At 40.7% G+C, this 23,458-nt stretch overlaps 1 protein-coding gene across 16 annotated transcripts in view; it reads left to right on the forward strand.

Annotated features, from left to right (window-relative positions):
* Positions 1–23,458, forward strand: part of LOC121080375 (spindlin-Z) — a 93,154-nt gene that overhangs the window by 54,992 nt on the left and 14,704 nt on the right. For 13 of the 16 annotated variants that reach the window (XM_040578354.1, XM_040578352.1, XM_040578359.1 and 10 more), the window contains 2 exons: positions 7,206–7,424; positions 18,150–18,198. In XM_040578354.1, the coding sequence (XP_040434288.1) occupies positions 7,373–7,424; positions 18,150–18,198 (101 nt within the window). In that variant the 5' untranslated portion in view covers positions 7,206–7,372. Of the gene's footprint in view, positions 1–5,427; positions 6,536–7,205; positions 7,425–12,508; positions 12,844–18,149; positions 18,199–23,458 lie in introns of those variants that run through there. The other 3 variants (XM_040578364.1, XM_040578367.1, XM_040578368.1) reach the window with 3 other exon arrangements.

Consider the following 23,458-nt stretch of genomic DNA (forward strand, 5'->3'; position numbering starts at 1 on the left):
CTTTTATTATGCTAATTAGGATAATTCACACATAGTTCCAGTAATTTTCTGTTTGGTCTTATTCTTCTTGGGCTTATCTTGTTGTGCCCCAGCTTGACATATTTATGCTGTCTGCTCCTCCCAAGACTGTGTTTTGTTAACTGTAACATCCTCTGTTTTTCAATTTTCCTGTTTTTCATTATAGATATTTACATATTTTGTCTAAATTTCAAGTTAAATAATAGACTGGCCTTCTATTAATCATGTAGTCGACCAGTTTGAGACTATCTAAGAATACTTTTCTTTAGATAAGTCTCATCTTATCTCCTGTTCGCATTATCAACATTGAACAACATCTACAGGCACATACAAACACTAACAATCCAATTATTAATATGCTTAACAACGTTTTGATCCATGTGGTTAAATTAGGCAACCAAGATGTTAACCATTTCCATGTTACTTCAAATCTTAAAGAGGTATAATTAATTTGTATTTTATGTAAAATTTTAGTTTGTTTCCAAATTTCATTCAAATCAGTAGAAATGCATCCACTTTGATTCACATATACACAGCAACTAGTATTTAGTACAGTATACACTCCACCTTGTGAAGCTAAAAGCATATCTAAAACCATTCTATCTATCTATTGAATTGCAATGTCAGCCAGTTGTTAAACTTCCTATTGTAAAGCCACAATGGCTTCAGCAGTTTCATTTCTTTTTTTTTTCTATAATTGCAGAGATATTTACAATAGCTTTTTCTAATTCACTTACTCCTAGCCATGGCCACCAAGCAGAAGAATGAAAAGCTGTAGGTCTCTCAATCAGTGGATTATGGTCTCTTTTATGTCTCTCTAAACAAGTTCTCAACCAGACTTTAGAAACTAATTATTCCATTACTGTAGTGCTCAGAACTAGTGCTCCTAAGATACATATTCCTGCCCTATTCTTTGATAAATTTTTTCTAGCCTTTTTCCCGCAAAGCCAATAGCAGCTTTTCTTTCTGGAACAGGCCAGGACTTTTGAAAATTCCCTCCCCAATTAATGATGTCACTGCACTTAGAATAGTTTCTTACTATAACCATGTTATTATTACAGTCAAATTTACCAATGCCTTTTGGAGGAGTACACTGCTGGACACATTTACCATAACCACTCTGGTGATCTGGAATTTCTCTATCCCATTCTTGTTGGCTATTTAAACTGGTATTGAGAGAAGTATTTCTCCATAGGTTTTGCTGAGATATTTCTGCTGGAACGGGGATTCCTGTAAGTGAGATTCCTTTCTTTGCATGTTCAGGGAAGTGTGTACAGATGCAACAATTTGTCTTATTTGCAATTTTCATTGCTCCCTCAATTAGTTTGAGGTAGATGTTACAGTCCCATGGACTATCCTGGTTCCTTTTGAGCAGGGGTCCTCAAACTTTTTAACCAGGAGGCCGGCACGGATGCAGTGGCAGGCAGTCATCTGCGGCTGCTTGGTTTCCCCCCCCAACCCCCGGCGGGGGGGGGTTCTGTAAATACCGGGGGCCGGATTGAGGGCCCTGGGGGGCTGTATCCAGCCCGCGGGCCGTAGTTGGAGGACCCCTGCTTTTGAGCATTGGTAACCTCAAGTAAAAGAAGACTATCAACCTATTTAGTTCATTCATTTCTAATTCCAGAAGTCAGTATACTTGTAAAGATACAATAACAATGTTACTATTCCTAATAATACAAAGTATAATAAAATTTCTTCCTGTATACAGTCTAAATGAACTACTGATTCCCAATTTGTCCAGGTGCTTTACTGTTCATTGATTCCGTGTTAATTTCAATTTCAGAGGTCTGGTCTCTCTTGACTTCCACCCTTCCAGAAGGGCACTCTTCACTCGAGTGTAGTAAATCCAAGAGTCTATTCCCTTTACCTTGATCACTGTGGGTGTGATTAATAATACCAAATATGGTCTTTTCCAGCATTCTTTCAGAGATTCATCTTCCCAGGTTCTGATATAAACTAGATCTCCTGGTTGGAAGGTATGTACTGGGGTGTCCAGATGTACAGGTGCTCTTTCGTTCAGGCATCTATGAAGTGACGATAGAGTATGCCCCAATGATAACATGTATTCAGTAAGTATCTCTTACTTTGCCTTGTTAGTTCAACATGGGAAAGCTTCTACCCATCCAGAAAATGTATCTATAAGTACCAGCAGATATTTATACCAATTACATCTTGGTAAGTCAGAGAAATCTATTTGCCAATATTCCCCTGGACTATGTCCTCTCTTAACTTGTCCTGGAGGGGGTCTTTTCTATATTTTTGGATTATTTCTGCAACAAATCAGGCATTGTTTTACAATAATATTAGCAAGCTGTTGCATTCTTGGCCCTACAGCATAACGTCTTATGCTTGCCACTATTGCCTCGGCTCCCATATGGGTTTTCTGGTGAGTTTTCTTTATTAATTCCCTCATTAATGGAGCAGTAACTATAATCCAGCGTCCATTGTCCACCATCCATTTTCACTTTTGGTACAGTTCAGAAGTTTTGCCAATTGATCATCCCTTTCAGAGTAATTTGGAGGCTCTCAATACTAACTTATCAATAGGAATCAAAGCTCCCATTATAGAATTTGATAGAGTTATTTGTTTTGCAGCTTCGTCTGCTCTTCGATTAACTCTAATTACATCTGTTTTTCCTTTCTGGTGAGCCTTGCAGTGAATCACAGATAGTTCTTTTGGGTTTTGAACTGCATGTAAGAGTCTTAAAATTTCTTTCCCATGTTTGATTGCAGTTCCTTGTGAGGATAAAAGCCCTTGTTCTTTCCAAATGGCCCCATAAGTGTGTACTACCCCAAATGCACATGTTGAATCCGTATAAATATTTACTTGTTTATCTTCAGACAGTTCTAGGGCTCGAGTCAATGCAATCATTTTGGCTTTTTGAGCTGATGTATTAACAGGTAACGGCTTAATTTCTACTTCATTTTTCAAAGTTACTACAGCATATCCTACTTTTTGCTGCCTGTTGTCCATAAAGTTGCTTCCATCAGTGAATAACTCCCAGTCCAGATTCTCTAAGGGTATATCTTTCAGATCTGGTTGGCTGGAGTACACCTGTTCTATGACATGTAGACAGTCATGTTCCAACTCATTATTTTCATTAATGGGGAGTAGGATTCAGGATGGAAGTCACCTTCAAAGTGACGTCATCTTGTTTGATCAGGGATGCCTGATATTGAATCAATCTGTTTGGGGGCAACCAGCGATGGCCCTTCTGCTCCGATACTGCCAAAACAGTATGAGGCACAAAAGCAATAATGGGTTGTCCCAAAGTCAATTTTCAAGCCTCTAATTAATAAGACCATTGCCGCCACTGCTCTGAGGTATGCTGGCTTTGCTCACTTCATCTAATTGCTTAGAGAAGTATGCCACCAGCCTTTTCCAGTCTCCAAGGGTTTGAGTTAGAACTTCTAAGGCCACGTGTTGTTTTTCACATTATATATAAAGTGAAAGGCTTACTCAAGTCTGGCAATCCCAGAGTGGGAGCCCTCATAAGTTCCACTTTTGTAGTGTCAAAGCTTTTACAACATTCAGGAGTCCATTCAAGAATTTCTTCAGGCCTTTTGATGGCAGCATATTATAATGGTTTAGCAATTAGACTGAAATTTGGTATCCACAGGCAACACCACCTGGCCATTCCCAAAAATCCTCTTAATTCTTTCTTTGATTTTGGAGGAGCTATACGGCATATTGCCTCTTTTTGTTCTGCTCCAAATCTTCTCTTGCCCTGCAAAATCTCAAAACCCAGATATTCTACAGTTAGCTAAGCAATTTGTGCCTTTTTTTCTGTGATACTTGGTACCCAGCAAGTTCCAAGAAATTCAGCAAGCTAATGGTGGCTGCCTGACATTCCTGTTTCATTGTGGCTCCCAGTAGGATATCATCTATATACTGAAGCAAGGTAATCGAAGAAATCTTACCTTGCCAATCTTCCAGTTCTTTGGCCAATACATTACCAAACAAAGTAGGGCTATTCTTGAATCCCTGGGGTAACACAGTCCAGCAGAGTTGAACTTTTTGTCCCGTTGTGTTTTCCCCTTTCAAACACAAAAAGTTTTTTGAGTCTCCTCCTCCAGGGGTATGCAAAAGAAGGCATCTTTTAAATCCAATACTGTAAAATAGACATTGTTATTAGGTAAAGATGATAGCAAGGTATGAGTTCGGAACCATGGGATGTACATCAACTGTGATTTGATTAATTTCCCTCAAGTCTTGCACCAATTGGTATTCTTGAGTCCAGGGGTTCTTAACTGGTAAGATTGGGGTATTATATTCAGACTGACACTCCTTCAATAGTCCATGTTGAATAAAATCATTTATTAGTGGTTCTAAACCCAAATGAGCTTCTAACTTAATAGGATATTGCTTTTTTTCTTACTGGTTATGGTCTGGGTTTTAATTCAGCCTTTACTGGTACTGTGTTCTTTGCTCTTCCAGGTCTGTTGGTTGCCCATACAGTGGGTGTTACAGCATCCAAAATTTCCTCCGGGATGTTTGCATCTACCCATTGTTTCTCTGTTAATAAACAGATTTGAGCCTTCCAAGCTGTTTCCTTTGGCAGGTGTAGCTGTATTCTCTTATCAGAGAAAGTTACCTGTGCTCTTATTTTACACAACAGATCTCGCCCTAAGAGGGGTAAGGGACATTCCAGCATATAGAGGAATTCCTGAATTACAGTTTTACTTCCAATTTTGCATTCCATCAGTTTTAAAAACAGTTTCAAAGCTTGCTTTCCCATGATCCCCACAACTGGCATATAGCTATTACTTAAAAAGGACCCTTACAACTAGTTACAACTGAATATGTCACTCCAGTATCGACCACAAAATCAATAGTTTCATTCCCCAGCTGAACTGGAACCCAGGGGATCAGCTCAGGAAATTTTAATATTGTCCCCTGGTCCTCTTCAGTCTGAATCTGAAGCCCCCAGCATAATCAGATCAGCTTCAGGGGTCTTTTCCCCCTTGGGGAATGGTTGTTCTTTATGAACACTTGTTTTTCCAACATCTCTTTCCTTTACAATAGGCACATTGATTTGGCCCCATGGAACTTTCTAAAATCAATCCAGAATTCCAGCCCCAGCCTCTACCTCTAGCCCAGATATTTCCTCAATAACATCTTCAATGTCTCCCTTGCCTCTCATTGAATTCCCAGCAATCATAGCAGCTAACAAATTAGCCTGAATTTTGTGATCTTTTAATCTTTCTTTTTTCTCTGTTTCATCTCGATTATTATATACATTATAGGCTACCTCTGTGATTATTATATACTTTGTAGGCTACCTCTGTCAATTGAGAGATAGTCATTCCTCCTACCCCTTCTATTTTCTGTAACTTTTTTCTTATATCTGAAGCCAATTGTCTAATAAACAACATATTAAACATTCTCCTATTAGTTTCATCTTCAGGATCTAAGTTAGTCCACCTTCTAGCTGCCTCACACAATCTCTCATAAAATGCTGAGGGTTTCTTATAATTTCCTTGTCTAACTTCAAATAACTCTGACACATTCTTTGATTTTGGGACCCCATGTTGTATACCATATAAAATCAATTGCTGATACTGTATAATTGTTCCCCTCCCAGCACCAGAATTTGGGTCCCATTCTGGATCAGTTTTAGGCATAAATCTGGCAGGATCATTGTTAGCATTTCGCCTCTGATTCTCTTGTTTGGCTTTTTCCAAAACCAATCACTTTTCTTCTGGAGTAAAAAGAGTGTTTAACAGTGTTTGCATGTCACTCCAGATAGGATTATGATTCAGCACAATTGATTCCTCTGATACATTTTATCTGGATTTTCTCTATACAATCCCACTGATTGTTTCCGATTTAATAAGTCTGAGCTGGTAAACAGGTTATGTGCAAACACTGGCAAACCTTCAACTCTCACTGCGTGCTGGAGTGGTGCCTGTATCACCAGGTGCTGAACCAGAGTTCTTCCTGAAATGGGAGAGAAATTTCTCTCTTCCATTTGGGGAGATTGTTCATCAGAATTGCTACCAGCCTCTTGTCTGATTGGTGGGACCAACAATTGTATATCTTCCTTGTTTCCCTTAATACACCCCTTCCCAATATCACAAGCCAAACAGCGCCTCTGAGTCTTCTTTAGTCCACTTTCAGCCAATGCATAGATACCATTCAGATCATTGTCTAACAATTTACATTTCTTCCTCATTTCATGATTATCATGCAAGGCAAAGAACAAACCAACATATGGTACTTCATCCCATTTACCCACTCTTCTACAGAAAAGCATTAACTGCAATATAGTGTTATAATTCAAAGTCCCATTTTCTGGCTGTTTCTCACCGTTGTCCAGCTTATACTTTGGTCACCATTGATCACAAGATCTGTGTAATTTTCTTTTAGTTAAGGGATCCCTGCCAAAATAGTTCCAATTTTTCAGGATGCATCCTAAAGGAGTGCAAAGGGGTATCTTGATGGAGGAACCAGAACCCATGTTATTTCCTAGGAAATTTTCTTTAACCAGAACTTCGTGTACTCAGCAAATGGAAGGTAATATAATTTCCCTTCTCAAGCGTCTACATACAGAAGTCAAAATAAGCTACTGCTGCGATCCTCAGGATAGAGTGACTTACAGAGAACAGACCCAAACCCCAGACTGGAAACAACAGATCAGAGCAGAATTTTCCACTCACCAAGGCCCCCTTGCAGTTCCTTAGCTGATACCTCATTAGGCTTGCATTGCACTATCATGTCACTTAGCGCTTGACCACAGGAGGGAAACTTGGCAGAGTCCCCGATCAAACTGGTCAGTGTGCACTAGAGTCTGCTTCAGTCACCACTCTTCTTCAGGATAGCAAGACGATCCAGGCAAGGCTTGTCCCACCTGGGTCACCAAAAATTGTTGCCTCACAAATGGAGTTTGTTACCTGGTATGCAAAGGTGGTAAATCCATAAAGCTAGCACCTACCTCTGTGCAGACTTGCAATAAATGATCTTGGCTCTGTTTGTGAGATTGGCTCTTTGCACGCCAGGTAACAAACTCCATTTGTGATACAACGGTATGAGCCTTAATATTTGGCTGTTGTCTTGCCTACCCACCCTCTGTTTACTGAATGAAAGGACTTCTGATCGAGTATGAAAGAAAAAATATTTTGTTTCATTTTTATGTTTATTTTAACCAGGTCTCAAATCAGACTGTACTTTCTGGCTTGTTTTTCAGAATGATATAATTGAAAGTGCTTCTCCTATTTTTGAGGAAGAACAAATTGGTGATTGGACGGTGGATTAATAAGTAGCTGTTGTATTACGAGAGTAAGAAGATATTTTGGGAGGAACTGAATTTTCACCCTAGTCTAGCAGCTTTGCTGCTCACTTAAACACAGATGAATGAAGACTCCATTTGGAAAATCGCCAGGTCAGCGGTCCAGAGCTGATGCAGGTGAGATGTTACTGAATTTGGGGGTTTTGTTTGTTATTTTTAGTGGGTAAAAAAAGTGTCCTTATTTTATAGATTTTTCTTACGTACTTGTGGGTTTATGAAGCTATTACTGTTTGTGGTTGGGGTTTTTTTTTGGTGTTCATTTTTTTAAAGATAATTATTGCTTTCATTATAGAAACTGGAATTGAAAGGATATACATAAATTTAAGCTGTACAGATTTACATATAAGAAGTTGTACTAGTTTTGATTGGGATAGAGTTAAATTTATTGATAATAGGCTTGCATGGTGCTATGTTTTGGATTTGTGCTGAAAACGGTTCATAACATACTAATGTTTCAGTTACTGCTGAACAGTGCTTACAGTGTCATTGTCTTTACTCCTTCTCATGTTGCCCCCTCTCAGCGAGTAGGCTGGGGGTGCACAAGAAGTTGAGAGGGGACACAGCCAGGATACCTTACCCCAACTGACCAAAGGGATATTCCATACCATAGACTAACACTTCAAGGGGAAAATTTCTCCTTTGCTTATCTCGGAAATGCTGGAAAAAGTAATCTAGTCACCATATATTTAATAACTTGCTGTAAAATTTTAAATGATTTTATAGAAATTGATCAGATAGTAATTGTGAAAGAGTATCTCTCAAAAACACTTCATAAGGGTTTTTCTAAATGTATATAGGGATTGTTGCTGCATTGTGTGTTTCATAAATTGAAGATTATGTAGAGGGTGATTTTTGTGAATGAAAATAGGTAATTTTATGTGCTGAGTAGATAATTTCACTTTTTGTCTTCTTAATTTAAAAAGAAAAAAAATATTATTTTAGATGGCCACACTGTCCATTGTTATTAAATTTTATACTATAATTGGCAACTTCATTTTGCACCATGCAAAATTATTATAATTGACACTCAGATTTCTTTAGAGGCCAATTTTGCTTTTTAGTATTTCTACACAACAGTTAATATTTAGGTCTTTACTTTTTTCTGTATGAAGCCTGTTTAATCTTAACTGGGGAGCCCTTAATTTATCCTCTTGTCTGATTAATGTAGTATTGCTGTCTTTTTGATACACATCTCCAAGTTGTATACATTTGTCATGGTTTAACCTGAGCCAAGCTGGCAACTAAGTAGCATGCAGCTGCTTGATCACTCCCCCACCTCCCCTGGTGGGATGGGGAGGAGAATCAAAAAAAGGTAAAACCCATGGGTTGAGATAAGAACAGGTTAATAACTGAAATAAAGAAAATTTTAATATTAATAGTTATAATAGTAATAATTGTAATTAAAAGGAAAAAGAGAGAGAAATTAAACCCAAGAAAAACAGGTGATGCACAATACAATTGCTCACCACCTGCTGACCAATGTCCAGCCAGTCCCTGAGCAGCAATCAGTGCCTCCCAGCCAACTCTTCCCAGTTTATATACTGAGCATGACATCATATAGTATGGAATATCCCTTTGGCTCATTCAGGTCACCTGTCCTGGCTCTGCTCCCTCCCAGCTCCTTGTGCACCTGCTCACCTGCAGAGCATGGGAAACTGAAAAGTCCTTGACTTAGGGTAAGCACTACTTAGCAACAACTAAAACATCCCAAATCTGAGTTCTTCACCTGGTGTGCAATAGCTGATCCACACACAGAGCTAAGATATTTGTTTATTGCATATCTGCGCAGAGATGGGTGCTAAGTGGTAAATCCACACAGCTAGCACACCTTAATACATGGAAAAATGTTTTATACACTTTGAGCAACTGTTATCAGTTCTTTTATAATTATGTTTAGTCACCCTTATTCTCATTAGTTCTTGCAAGCCTTGTCTCCATTTAAAGGTACAGTATTCTCTCTTTTCACTTCACATGTTCTATGAGGAAGGGGGCCTTGTTAGTAGGGGGCTTTCTTTGCCTGAGGGTGGATCTTTTAGTATGCTGATTATGATAGTTCACACACAGTTCCAGTAATTTTCTGTTTGGTCTCATTAACCATTTAGTTCTCCTTGAGCTTATTTTGTTTTCATTTCTTAGCTTGACTATTGTGGCTATTCCCTCTCCCATGGCTATGTCTTGTTGACTGTTCCTAGGGGTTGATTAACATCCTTTGTTTTTAAAATTCTTTTGACCTCTTGTTTTTTGTTACATATATTTACATATTTCTTTAAATAGTTTTTCTATGAGCATCAGTGAGGTATCAAAATTATTCTCATACTAAATCCAACACACAGCACTCTACCAGCTACTAGGAATAAAATTAACTCTATCCCAGCTGAAACCAGGACATTATCCACCACTTATTCCATACCAATTATATCATTCCAAGGTCCCACACTTTCCAATGCATCCCAGTCAAACACCGTCACCTTTCTGGTCCTTTGATATATATATATATATATATATATGTGTGTGTGTGTGTACACACAGATAACATTCCCTTAGTCTATGGGCCATCCCTATAAAAGTCTATTCAGTTCATTTGGTCCATGACACTGGGATCCATCTGTCATAACAGTCTTTCAGGACTGGAAAAATGGCATGTGGTGTTGGATTGTTGCATGCTGAAGCCACTTCTGGTTCCATCACCGTTGCTCTTGTCTTGTTTCATTAAAGTTCATTTTTTGTTAATCTGGGTGATTTCACTGTAATACCCTTGGTATGGCATATAGCCACCATAGAGGTGATAATGTACAGTGTTAGGTAGCAATCAACATCACACAATTTCATTCACTGACTGTTCTGTCCCAAAATCAAATGTCTTTGAGGCACACAACTTCCCCATCCTCCCCCATTACCCACCAAGTGCTCCCAGGCCCTTGAACAAAAGCAATGCAACAAATGGGTTTGCCTTAACCTGAGGCAGGAATGACCCAGGCTGTTTTCCCCAGCATGTTTTTAAGCTCCACTACAGGACCTTTATCCCCCTCTACAGCATGCAAAAGCTTTGACTGGGCAGGACCAGCTTGGGTAGCAGATCCTCTGGTATTAACCAACCAGGTAGCCTTTGCTAAATGTGTATCCCAATGTTTGAAAGTTCCACCACTCATTGCTTTCAGTGTAGTCTTTAACAGTCTGTTACATCGTTCAATTTTCCCAGAGGCCGGTGCATGATAAGGAATGTGATATACCTACTCAATACCATGTTCTTTGGCCCAAGTGTCTATGAGGTTGTTTCAGAAATCAGTCTAGTTGTCTTATGCAATTATTTTTGGGTTACTGTGTTGCCATAAGAGTTGCATTTCAAGGCCCAGGATAGCGTTTTGGGCTGTGACATGGGATATGTTTTTAGCCATCCGGTGGTAGCTTCCACTGTTGTTAGCACATGGCACTTGCCTTGGTGGGTCTGTGGGAGTGTGATACAGTCAATTTGCCAAGCCTCCCCATATTTATATTTCAGCCATCGGCCTCCATGCCACAGAGGCTTTCACTGCTTGGCTTGCTTAACTGCAGCGCATGTTTCACATTCATGGATTACCTGTGCAATAGTGTCCATGGTTAAGTCCACCCCTCGATCCTGGGCCCATCTATATGTTGCATCTCATCCTTGATGGCCTGAAGTGTCATGAGCCCATCGAGCTATGAATAATTTACCTTTGCGTTGCCAATCCAAATCTACTTGAGCCACTTCAATCTTGGCTGCTCGATCTACCTGCTGATTGTTTAAATGTGCCTCAGTGGCCCGACTCTTGGGTACATGAGCATCTATATGATGTACTTTTACAACCAGGTTCTCCACTGGAGCAGCGATATCTTGCCATAATGCAGCAGCCCAGATGGGTTTACCTCTGTGCCAATTACTTTGCTTCCATTGCTGTAACCACCCCCACAGAGCATTTCCCACCATCCATGAGTCAGTACAGAGGTAAAGTATTGGCCATCTTTCTCGTTCAGCAACATCTAAAGCCAGCTGGATAGCTTTCACTTCTGCAGACAGACTCAATTTACCTTCTCGTTCAGCTTTTTCTCCAACTTGTCGTAGGGGACTCCATACAGCTGCCTTCCACCTCCAATGCTTTCCTGTAATATGGCAGGACCCATCAGTAAACAAGGCACATTGCTTCTCATGTTCTGGTAATTTATTATATGCTGGGGCTTCTTCCGCTGATGTGACCACCTCCTCTGGTGACATTCTGAAATCTTTGTCTTCTGCCCAGTCTATGATCACTTCCAAGATTCCTGGGCAGCTGGAATTTCCTCATTGAGCTCACTTTGTGATCAGTGTGACCCACTTACTCCATGTAGCATCAGTTGTGTGATGTGTAGATGAGACCCTCCCTTTAAAAATCCAGCACAGCACTGGTAAACGGGGTGCCAGGAGGAGCTATGTCTCGGTGCCAACCACTTCTGAAGCAGCTCGAACCCCTTCATAAGCTGTCAGTATCTCTTTTTCAGTTGGAGTATAGCAGGTTTCTGATCCTCTATATCCCTGACTCCAAAAGCCCAAGGGTTGTCCTCGAGTTTCCCCTGGTGCTTTCTGCCAGAGGCTCCAGGTAGGGCCATTCTCCCCGGCTGCGGTGTAGAGCACATTCTTTACATCTTGCCCAGTCTGAACCGGCCCAAGGGCTACTATATGAACTATCTCTCATTTAATTTGTTCAAAGGCTTGTTGTTGCTCAGGACCCCATTTGAAATCATTCTTCTTTCAGGTCACCTGATAAAGAGGGCTTACAATCAGACTGTAGTTTAGAATGTGCATTCTCCAAAACTCCACAATGCCTAAGAAAGCTTGGGTTTTTTATAGCTAGTTGGTGGAGACATAGCTGTTATTTTGTTGATCACATCCATTGGGATCTGATGACGTCCACCTTGCTATTTTATTTTATTTCCTGTGCAGGTCCCTTGACCATACTTGGGTTTATGACAGAACCAGCTTTCAGAAGGATTTGGACTATTTTCTCCCCTTCCTCAAAACCAACTTCTGCTGTATTGCCCCATATGATGATGTCATCAATGTATTGCAGGTGTTCCAGTGCTTCACCCTGTTCCAGTGCAGCCTGGATCAGTCCATGGCAGATGGCAGGGCTGTGTTTCCACCCCTGGGGCAGTCAATTTCAGGTGTATTGGACGCCCCTCCAATTGAAAGAATCTGTGGCCTGAACTCTGCTGCCAAAGGGTTGAGGAAAATGCATTTGCACTATCAGTAGTGGCATACCACTTGGCTGCCTGTGACTCCAGTTCATATTGAAGTTCTAGCATGTCTAGTACAGCAGCACTCAATGGCGGTGTGATTTCATTCAAGCCACAATAGTCCACTGTTAGTCTCCACTCTCCATTAGATTTTCACACTGGCCATATGGGGCTATTAAAGGGTGAACGGGTTCTGCTGATCACTCCTTGGCTCTCCAGTGAAAGAATCAGCTCCTGGATGGGAATCAGGAAGTCTCGGTGCGGTATTTCCATCCTACTACCTCATGTCCTGTCCATGGTTCTGCAGGTAAAACCACAACATACCCTGTGATATGTGCCCAATATATCCTCCCTCTTGAGCAAAAGGGCGCTTACTGTTAATAGAGATATGGGTCCATATGGCTGGGGAGTTAGGATCTATCCTTGTCAAAGTGCTGGACCAGTTTCTCCACAGCCGAAGATGTGGGAGGAAGAGAGATTGTCTTTCTGTTCCTGGAGTAGGTGAGCAACTTCATCCACCACCAGTGCTGCTTCGTCTCTCCAGCTCATTACTGCCAATGAATTGGTATACAATGATGGTGCACTCCATAAAAGTATCTGCCACGTGGGTCAATGTACATTGAACTTTGTCTGGATCTGTGGATAATTGCATGTTGTTCTGGTCATTATAAATCATCTGTAGCATGGCTAATTCCCTCAGGTACTGAATACCTCTTTCTAGTGTGGTCCAGTTGCCTGGGTGACATATAACTTATTCCTTGAAGGGATACCTTTCCTTCACACTTGACAGGAGTCGTCTCCAGAGGCTGAGGACTTGTGTCCCTCTTCCAATTGCCTGTCAATGCCCCCTTCCCTAGAAAGTGATCCCAGCTGCTTAGCTTCCCTACCCTCTAATTCCAAACTATTAGCCCTGTTATCCCAGCATTGAAGCAGCCAGTTGATAATGTGCTCACCTGGACAGCGGCTAAAATCTTTTTGCAGATCCCACAGCTCATTCAGGGATAGGGATCGAGTGGTTACCTCTTGTTCTGGCTCTTCCTCCTGTTTTTGTGATAGCCCCGCTTCATCCTCCTTTACTAAACAAGCTGCCTTTTGTGTCCATTTGTTTTTGTGTATGGGGGTGATTGATACCAACATGGGTTGGTTTTCTGTTTCAGCTGCATCACCCATCACCAGGATCTGAGTAGTTGTAGTGCCTGTAGCCAGGGTTTGCATAGCCACAGTGCCTGTTGTGGGGGTTGGAGTAGCTGCAGTGCATCACACCGGGGTTGGAGTAGCTGTAGTTCCTGTCATGGGGGTTGGAGTAGTCAAATAGTTGCTTAACCCTACACAAAATCTGAAACACATTCAGCAACCTGCTGGTTCCTAACAATAAGGACCATGCTAGTTTCAGGATATTCCGAATTTCAAAATTTTCAAATGCTATTGTAATTACCCTGGAGAAGAAGGGGAACATAGGGGAACATATGGGAAGATGTCTCCTCCATAGGTTGGCACTCTGAGGAGGAAAGGGAAAATGTCTAATTATTAATAGTACCCAGTAGATGACTCCCAAAGTACAGATGTGATGGCAATGCTGAGTACGCATACAAGATTAGTTTTACAACCAGCAATTCTGTAATATCATAAGCCAGTATTACAAAGAACAATAGAATGATAACCTTAGCCTGGGCCTCAAGGGTGATAAACACTACAATGGGGAACAAATACTGCATGTAAGGTGTTACATAACACAACTCGGAGACCAAATGCAAAAACTCTGAGAGCAAATAAACCAATATTGTGACCAGCAGCTATTAAACTAATATAATGAATGCTTATAACAAATTTGTTTTAACATGCTCTGGTCAGATCTGTTGGTTTTGCAACCCTTTGTGCCCCACCTTGGGTGCTGAAAAGGACTGTCATGTTTTGACCCCAGCTGGCAATTGAGTACCATGCAGCCACACACATGCAGCTGCAACCATGGGTTGAGACAAGAACAGGTTAATAAATGAAATAAAATGTAGTAGTAGTAGTAGTAATAATGAAAAATAAAAAGAGAGAGAAATAAAACCCAAGAAAAACATGTGATGCGCAATATAGTTGCTCACCACCTGCTGACTGATGCCCAGCCAGTCCCCAAGCAGTGATCAGCAGGCCCTTGACAACTCCCCCCAGTTTATATACTGAGCATGATGTTCTATGGTATGGAATATCCCTTTGGCTCATTCAGGTCACCTGTCCTGGCTCTGCTCCCTCCCAGCTCCTTGTGCACCTGCTCACTGTCAGAGCATGGGAAACTGAAAAGTCCTTGACTTAGGGTAAGCACTACTTAGCAACAACTAAACCATCAGTGTGTTATCAGCATTATTCTCATACTAAATCCAAAACACAGCACTGCACCAGCTACTAGGAAGAAAATTAACTCTATCCCAGCTGAAACCAGGAAAATGTTTGGTCAGTCTCAACTCTTAACATTGTCTGGACTTGGATATTCCGAGCTTCCAACATGCTGGTTTTGGCTGGGATAGAGTTAGTTTTCTTCTTGATGGCTAGTGCAGTGCTATGTTTTGAATTTGGTGTGGGAACAGTGTATTTGGTGACTTTTTGGTTTCTCAGGACTTGCCAGTGGGAGGGCTGGAGGGGCACAGGAAATTGGGAGGGGACACAGCCAGGACAGGTGACCTGAACCAGCCAAAGGGATATTCCATAGCATGGGACATCGTGCTCAGTATATAAACTGTGAGGTGTGCTGAGGCCTGCTGATTGTTGCTCAGGGAATGTCTGGGCATCAGTGGTGAGCAGTTGCATTGTTTGTCACTAGTTTTCTTTTCTCCCTTCCCTTTGGATTTCATTCCTCTCCTTTGTTCCCTCCTTTTCATTATAACTGTTATTATTATTATTATTATTGTTGTTGTTTTGTTTTTATTTTATTTCAATTATTAAATTGTTCTTACCTCAGCCCTCAAGTTTTACATTCCAATTCTTCCCACCCCTCTAAGGTGAGGGTAGAGTGAGCAAGCAGCTGCGTGGTACTTAATTACTGGACAGGGTAAACCATGACAACTATATTCACATTATTCATCTAAATGCCATAACATTGTGTATTACTGAGCAGTTCTCAGCGTATTTAGTTGGTTTTTGTTTGGAGCTAGGTACATGGACAAGCGAGTTCTTGAAATCAGTCAGGAACTGTCAAGCTCTTTTTCACTTAACAATAAAAAAGGGTAGTCTCAAACTCTTAGTTCAGTGTTGTTGTAAATATTTGTTAGTTTGCTATGTGCCATTTCATGCATGGAGATGGTGTATGGATAGCCGAACAATTTTGGACATAATTTAATTTGAGAGAAAAAACATCTGACTATAGAGCTTAAGTCCTATCAAAAATAAGAGGTGCCGAAGATGAGCAGTTACTGAACAGGGCAAACACTTATTCTGAGTAGCATGCATAGCTTCTCCTTTGTGGTTTTTGCAGCTTCTGTAAATAGATCTTCCTTCAGTATACCTGTAGAGTTCCTTTTGTTTTGGAAGGCTAAATGTGTTGCGCTGTATAAGATTCAGAGTCTCTGAGCAGAGGACAGAAAACAAGTTTGTGCTGAACCACCCTGCTGAATATGTGGGTGTTTTTTCTATAGCATTTTAACTTCCTGAGCTGATTTAGTTAAATCTTGCCTTGTGTCATCAGCCAGTAATGGAAAATGTGAAATCTGTGTGTTCTAGTTCTTTTACTTTGTGAGAACATGTTTCTTTTTTTTAAGAAGTATGTTTTTAAACTTTTTTCCTCATATAACTAGGGTGGCTTATGATATGATGAGAATGCTTGTTTAGTGGTTGCAGTCAAGTCCCAAAATCTTTTGGGTTTCTATTCAGACTTTTTGTGATACCTTTTTGTCGCGACGGAGGGAAGACACAGTCACTCAATATGAGTGATCAGCAGACTCCGTTTATTGTGCCTTACAGTCACCTTTTATGCCTTGTTATAATTGGCTCATACATATTACAAAAGTTAAGCTCGTTATTGGTTAGTTGCCTAAATACCAAGCCCGCCCCTAGTTTCTCTTCCGTAGTTATCTGTTCCCACCTGTAACATTCTTTTCCCACCGCGATCTTCCTGTTTTTGTGTAACAAGAACAGCCAAGGACAGTGTATTTTTGCTTTACTTCAGATAAGCTGAGAGCGATGTGCATTTTTGTCCAGCCAGCTGGACTATGGCTATGTGACCCTTTTCAGCTTGCCAGTTATCCACACCTTTTATTTTATTTTCTAGCTGATAGTTCTTATAAACATGTTCAAAAGGAAGTTCTATTTACTTGTTCTTTTAATAGTCAAAAATTGCAAATAGGATCTTTACTGTAGCTATTTGCATGGAGATCCTCATTTCTGAAAACTTAAAATTCCAGCTGTTGTTAAAACTGGAGTTGCATCTTTCCATGGATTCAGTACAAGCTTGAGTTTTGGAAACAAGATGTATGTAGTCTTATTTTAATTCTGCCATTTCTGTCATTTGATATATGTCCTCTTTATTTCTCCATCTGAAAATCCAAAGATTAAAATACTTAAGAAAATTTTTAAGGTTAATTGCATTTTCAGTGCATAACTCTTGTGACATTACTGCTATTATGAAAATTAATTTTCAAAATACATATGCCAAAGCTATGCTTGGAACATGCACATAATGTTAAAGAATTTGTTTGGATCTGTAGAGAAACCTCAAGTATTTCTCTGTAGGTGTGAATTTAAACATCTATAGATTAAATTCTGAATGTGTTTCTACAGATACATGAGGGGGTTTTTTATTGATAACATGCATGTGTCCATCATCTCTGAATGGGTTCTTTCAGATATTCTATATGTAGAGGGATTAATGTTTAATATCAACTTTAGGTTTTTTAAGTTATTTGACATTACATGGGACTTTGATTTAGCAGAATGATACAGCAATTTACTTAAATCACAGTACAGATTACATTTGGCAGAGTATAGCAGTTGCAATATACAGTTGAATCATGATACAAATGTGATTCTCATTACTGGTCTCCATCACGATGCTGGGCATCCCCAGTCATTGGGAATGAATATGTGGGTTGAATCCAGCTCAAGCCTGTTGTTCTCTTCAAAGTTCTTTTGGTTGTACAGTTTTTATACTGTATATGCTATACTAAGTCTTTATGCTCTGTTTTGGCTCTACACTTACTTTTTATACTGTTTGGCTGAACCGTGTATACACCTACCTGCTCTGGCCTTGCTAACTCAGGAAGATATGTATTTGCTGCTTATTATTATTATTAACTCAAGGGCAGTTACACAGCCATTTGATTCCCTCAACTTTTGTAGCCATTTATCTAGAAGAAAGACTACCTCCCATCTCCTTTGTGTTGAGATAAGTTCAGCTTTTTGTAACAGTTGTCATCAGTCACCCCCTACTTCTTCACTTAGCTTCATGAGTACATAGTCTTTGCCTGTCTCCTCAGAGCCTCCTTCCATTGTACGAGCTCATTGATCAATCACAACATGAAGTGTTTACATTTTTTTACTTGAAAAAGAGAACTTTTCTGTAAGACACCTTTTTGACATTGTGTATAAACACACCTTATTGTTCAATAATTAATAATTCCATCATTTATATTGCAGGTCATGCAGGAGTCTCTGCGAGCATGATGAAGAAAAGAACTTCCCACAAGTAAGTTGCTAATATCTTTCCTAAAGTATAATTCTCAGTAATTGGAAGTACCTTTCTAGAAATGTATCTGTGTTGTTCCAGTCATTTTGCTCTTGAAAATCATGTGGAGTAGTATTCAGACAGTGTATGTATGTAGAGTCAGACTTTAATTCTTTTGGGAGGACAGTGGAAAAGAATGCACCATTAGTAGAGTTCTAAACATCATTTTGAATGTTACTCTGAGAGAAATTATCCTGTCAATACAATTCTGTTATTTATAATTCAAAGACAAGAGGTTACAAGCCAGAAATTGGGCACATGTACTCTAGGATTCATTACAGCTTTAGTTTTTCAAAAGGGTTTTTCACCTTTTTTTAAAAAATAAAGAATATACTGAAATACTTCTATAAGGTGGCTGCTATTTGTGGGAAAGATACTTGTTTGTCCTATACGTTCATGGCATATCTGGCTGCTTCTCTGGTGGGTGAACTCTAAAATAAGCTGGGGAAAGGTGAAATTTATTAAAATGTTGCTAGTTATATTTTGAGTATGAAGTCCTATAGTGGTGATATACAACATGCATCAATCCAAAGCAATTTGTCTGGCAGAAATGTCTTCTGTAATTATCATTTGAATTAGTATTAACTGTTTCCCAGACACAACAGCTGATGTAAAGCTACTATAATTCCTTCCACCAACTCTTCACTATTCAGTCTTGTCTATCTCCTTACAAGGCAAAGATAAACATTTATTTGTCTGGAGCCAGGTAGAGTTAAAATTTAATTTCTCTTGTTCTTTTTCAACCGCTCAGAGAAAGGAGTGTATGATGGGAAGACTATCAGAGGTGGGTTGCCTTTTGTACTTGAGGGTGGCTAGATTTGTCTTTATTGTTGTGTTGATATACACTTATTTAAATACCTAAATAGGTTGTATTCTTTTTAGTATAAAGGCTTTTATGGGGCATATTAAGTCATGATCCTAAGTCACATGATTTTAAGGAATTTAACTTAAGCGTCCAACTGAGTTTTATGTTAATTTAGCCTAGTTTAATTGTTTAAGAATTGTTTGGTAAAGGTTTTATTTTATACCAAACCAAGATGACTTTGTGTGCTGCTTACTGACTTCTGTGAGAATGACAGAGACTAGTATAGAGTTGTTTTTATTTGATATTCATTGCTTACATTTTTTAAATGAACAGTAAGTAGTGCTGTAGACATGTTTATAGTAAACAAGTGGTTTATGAATCACTATTTTAAAATGTATGCTGATACTACTATGAGCTGTTACGGCAGACCATGAATTAGTAATGCATACTTTGTCATTGATTTAGTTATGATGACTTTTACATTCCTCATTTAAAGAGGAACAAGTCTACTGGCACTTGAAGGCCATAGGGGAGATTCTAAACTAGGTTCAGAAGTTCATGGGGGAGGGAAGAGCCAACAGGATGGAACAGGGCATGGTCCAGTAACTGAGGAAGTGATAAAATGAGCTGTGTGAATTAGTCTTCTGAATTCTTCTTAACTAAAATGATAGTTAACCATTGACTTTTTTGGAAGGAGGTCCCATGGTTATAGGTCAGCTGCAAAAGGGCACTTCTTCTGAGTGCTCTGTCAGTGTCAATGGGTAGTGACAATCTCTGAATATGAAGCTGACCTTATTTGTGTCAGATCAGTCAGTAGTCTTGGCTGTCATCTTTTCCACCCTTGGTGCATAAAGAAAGAGTACACAAAACAGTGTCAGTATAAAGTCTTCCTTATGCTCTCCAGGTTTCTCATAGCTGGCAGTTCAAGGACTTTGAGGTAGAGGTTGCATCTGCAGTTTAAATACCACTGTACTTATCCCTTGTGAATTTGTGATCACAAACTAACTTCTTGTGGCGGGTTATACTTTGCTATGGGCCAAATTCCCACCCATCCACTTATTCACCCTCCTCAGTGGGGGAAAATAGGATGAGAAAGCTCATAGGCACAGTCAAGATAAAGACGGAGATTGTTGACCAGTTACTGTCACAGGCAAAACAGACTTGACTTAGGGAAAATTAATTTATTGTGAACTAAAATAGATTCAGGTGGCAAGACACAGGAAGACAAACATTAAAACACCTTTCCTCCCCACTTTCCCATGCTCAACTTCACTCCTTCACTCCAGACTCCTCTACCACCTACTATCCCCAGGGTGGTACAGGGGAAATCAGGGAAGGAAGTTTACAGTCTATACATAATGGTTGCTCTCTGCCACTCCTTCCCTCTTGTACTTTCCCCCTGCTCTAGTGTGGGTTCTCTACATGCCACAGTTCCTGTCAGGAAAATCTGCTCTAGCATGGGCTCTTCTGGGGGAGACAGTCCCGTCAGGAAAACTCTGCTCTGGCATAGGTTCTCCATGGGTTCTCCAATGGGCCACAGTTCCTTCAGGAAATATCTAACTGCTCCAGCATGGGTCCTACACAGGCTGCAGTGTGTATATCTGATCTAGCACCATGGAATACCTCCTTTTTTGAACTTGGTGTTCCCTCTGCTATTTCTCACACTATTTTTCCCCCTCCTCCTCTGCCTGTCCAGTGGTTTTTTGCACTTTCTTAAATATGTTTTCACAAAGGTGCCACTAAATTCGCTGATTGGCTCAACTTTGGCCTGTAGTGGGGCCATTGCCGAGCAAGCTGGAACCAGCTGTGCCTGGCACAAGGCAGCCACTGACTTCTTCTCAGAGGCCACCCCTGCAGGTGTCATCTTGAGTGTGTGTATGTGTGTTCACTACCAAAACCTTGCCATGTGTACCCAATATACTTGTAATCTTAAGAAAATTAATTTCACAACTGAATGAGGGCTTTTGAAGGATTACAGGAAGTACTTTAAAACTTCTGTCTTTAGTAATGTACCTCATACTCTGAATACTGAGGAAAAATAGTTTATAACAGTTCTCTGATCATACGATTCCCTGTTAGTGACAGTCTGTATTAAGATCAAAATTCTAATTTGGACCCTACTTTTAATAACTTTTTTTTCTACATGACACCGTGAAATATAGAAATTGTACTGACCATTGCTACTCTGCTTCGTTTCTACTGTTTTCTAAATTTCTTTGGACTTTCCATGATCTGGTTCTGCTAATAAGACTTTTTAATGTAACAAGATTTTACTTATCAGCTTAATGCCTTCAAAATATTCAGTTGCTGATGTGAGCACCTAGAGTGCTCTAGTGTGGTGCACAGGGGAATTTCCTGAACCAGGGAAACCTCAGGGGAAGCAGAGACTCACCAGGAGCTCATGCAACAGCGGCTGACAAGACTTGAGCAGGGCCAGGAGCAATGGCGGCCAAGCCCCCCCTACACACATAAAAGAAGCCCCTATGGAGCACTAGCAACCAGGAGCACTGCAAACAGGGCGGGCAAACAGGGCATGGTGTGTCAGCAAGGGTATGGCATGGTAGTTTAAAAGGAATGGCATGCAGGAAAGGCACTGTAACTGTGCCAACCTGGCCAGGAAGCAATGGTATACACCCAGCAGAAGGCTAAGTCCTCTGTAATTCTGCACCTGCCATGACTGACACAGCTTCCCAGTCAAAGCTCTGATGGGAACACACTGCTACCCAGGTGTCAGGGTGCTGTGTGTGCCCTACTCTTATGTCAGTATTGGATGGCAGTAGTGAGCACACCTGTGGGAGGTGCACCCAGGTAGAGGAACTCCTCCACTTAGTGGCAGAGCTCTGGGAGGAGGCGAGTAGGTTGAGGAGTATCAAGGAGTCTGAGAGAGAGGCAGACTACTGGAACTGCACCCTACCTTCCCTGGGACAGGTCCATCACACATAAAGGACACATGATACAGAGGATTCCCTATCCTCTCTCCACCTGGCAGAATGTGGTGGCTTAAGGGATAGGGGGCAATGGTGACAAATTCCTTCCCAGGTGCCCTTGCATAACATGTATGAGGCTCTGCAAGTGGACCTGAACAATGATGAGGACGATGGTTTGTCTAGGTTGGTGTCATCAAGGTTAAGTCGGCCTGTGTACTGTGTCAAAACCACTTCCATTAAGTAAAAAGAACAAGTTATTGTCATAGGAGACTCTTCTGCAGGGAACAGAAGGCCCAATATGTTGACTAGACCTACTTCTTAGGGAAGTCTGCTGCCTCCCTGGGGCCCAGGTTAAAGATGTGATGAAGCTTGCTACCATGGTACGGCCCTTGGGATTATTATCCATTATTGGTTTTTCAGGTAGGCAGCAATGAAGTTGCAATAAGAAGTCCAAGGCCAATCAAAAGATACTTCAGGGCCTTGGGATGACTGGTTAAAGGATCAGGAGCACAAGTAGTGTTCTCCTCTATCCTTCCAGTTGCAGGGAATGATGAGGGAGGAAACAGGCAGACCCATCTAATCAATAACTGTCTCCAAGACTAGTGTCACCGGCAACATTTTGGGGTTTTTGATCATGGGTCGGTTGATATGACACCAGGCCTGCTGGTGACAGACGGAATACACCTGTCTCAAAGGGGGAAAAGGATCTTTGCACAAGAATTAGCAGAGCTCACTGAAAGAGCTTTAAACTAGATTTGAAGGAGGAAGGGGATAAAAAACCAGGCTCACTAGAGATAAGCCTGGGGGCAGCACACCAGTGTTTGAGGGACAGTGCACTAGCGAGGTACTTCGGTCTGCTCCACAATGTGCCGAGTACACTGGAGCACACTTGAAATGTCTCTGTATTAATGTGCACAGCAGCCTAGCCATCTCAGTGGAGGTAAGGGATGGAGATCCACATGGCAGCAAAGATGCAAGGGTTGTTGATGTGTTAGCAACCATGGAAACACCTGAGAACAGTCACAAACTAATTAGAGCTTCTCCCCCCAAAAAGGTGGCCTAACTGAAGTGCATCTACACCAATGCACACAGCATGGGCAGCAGACAGGAGGAGTTGGAAGCCATTGTGCAGCTGGAAAACTGATATAGTTGCAATCATGGAAACATGGTGGAATGACTGGCACAACTGGAGTGCTGCAATGGATGTCTAAAAAGTCTTCAGAAGGGATAGGCAAGCAAGGAGAAGTGATAGAGTAGGCCTGTATGTTAAGGAGTGTTTGACTGTCTAGAGCTTGACAATGGTGATGAAAAGGTCGAGTGTTTATGGGTAAGAATCAGGGGAAAGGCCAACAAGGCAGATATCATGGTGGGAGTCTGTTATAGACCACCCAACCAGGATGAAGAGATGGATGAAATATTCTATAAGCAGCTGGGAGAAGTCTCACAATTGCTAGCCCTTGTTCTCATGGGGGACATCAACTTACCAGAT

This window comes from Falco naumanni, chromosome W (genome assembly GCF_017639655.2).
Source record: "Falco naumanni isolate bFalNau1 chromosome W, bFalNau1.pat, whole genome shotgun sequence".
NCBI lineage: Eukaryota > Metazoa > Chordata > Aves > Falconiformes > Falconidae > Falco > Falco naumanni.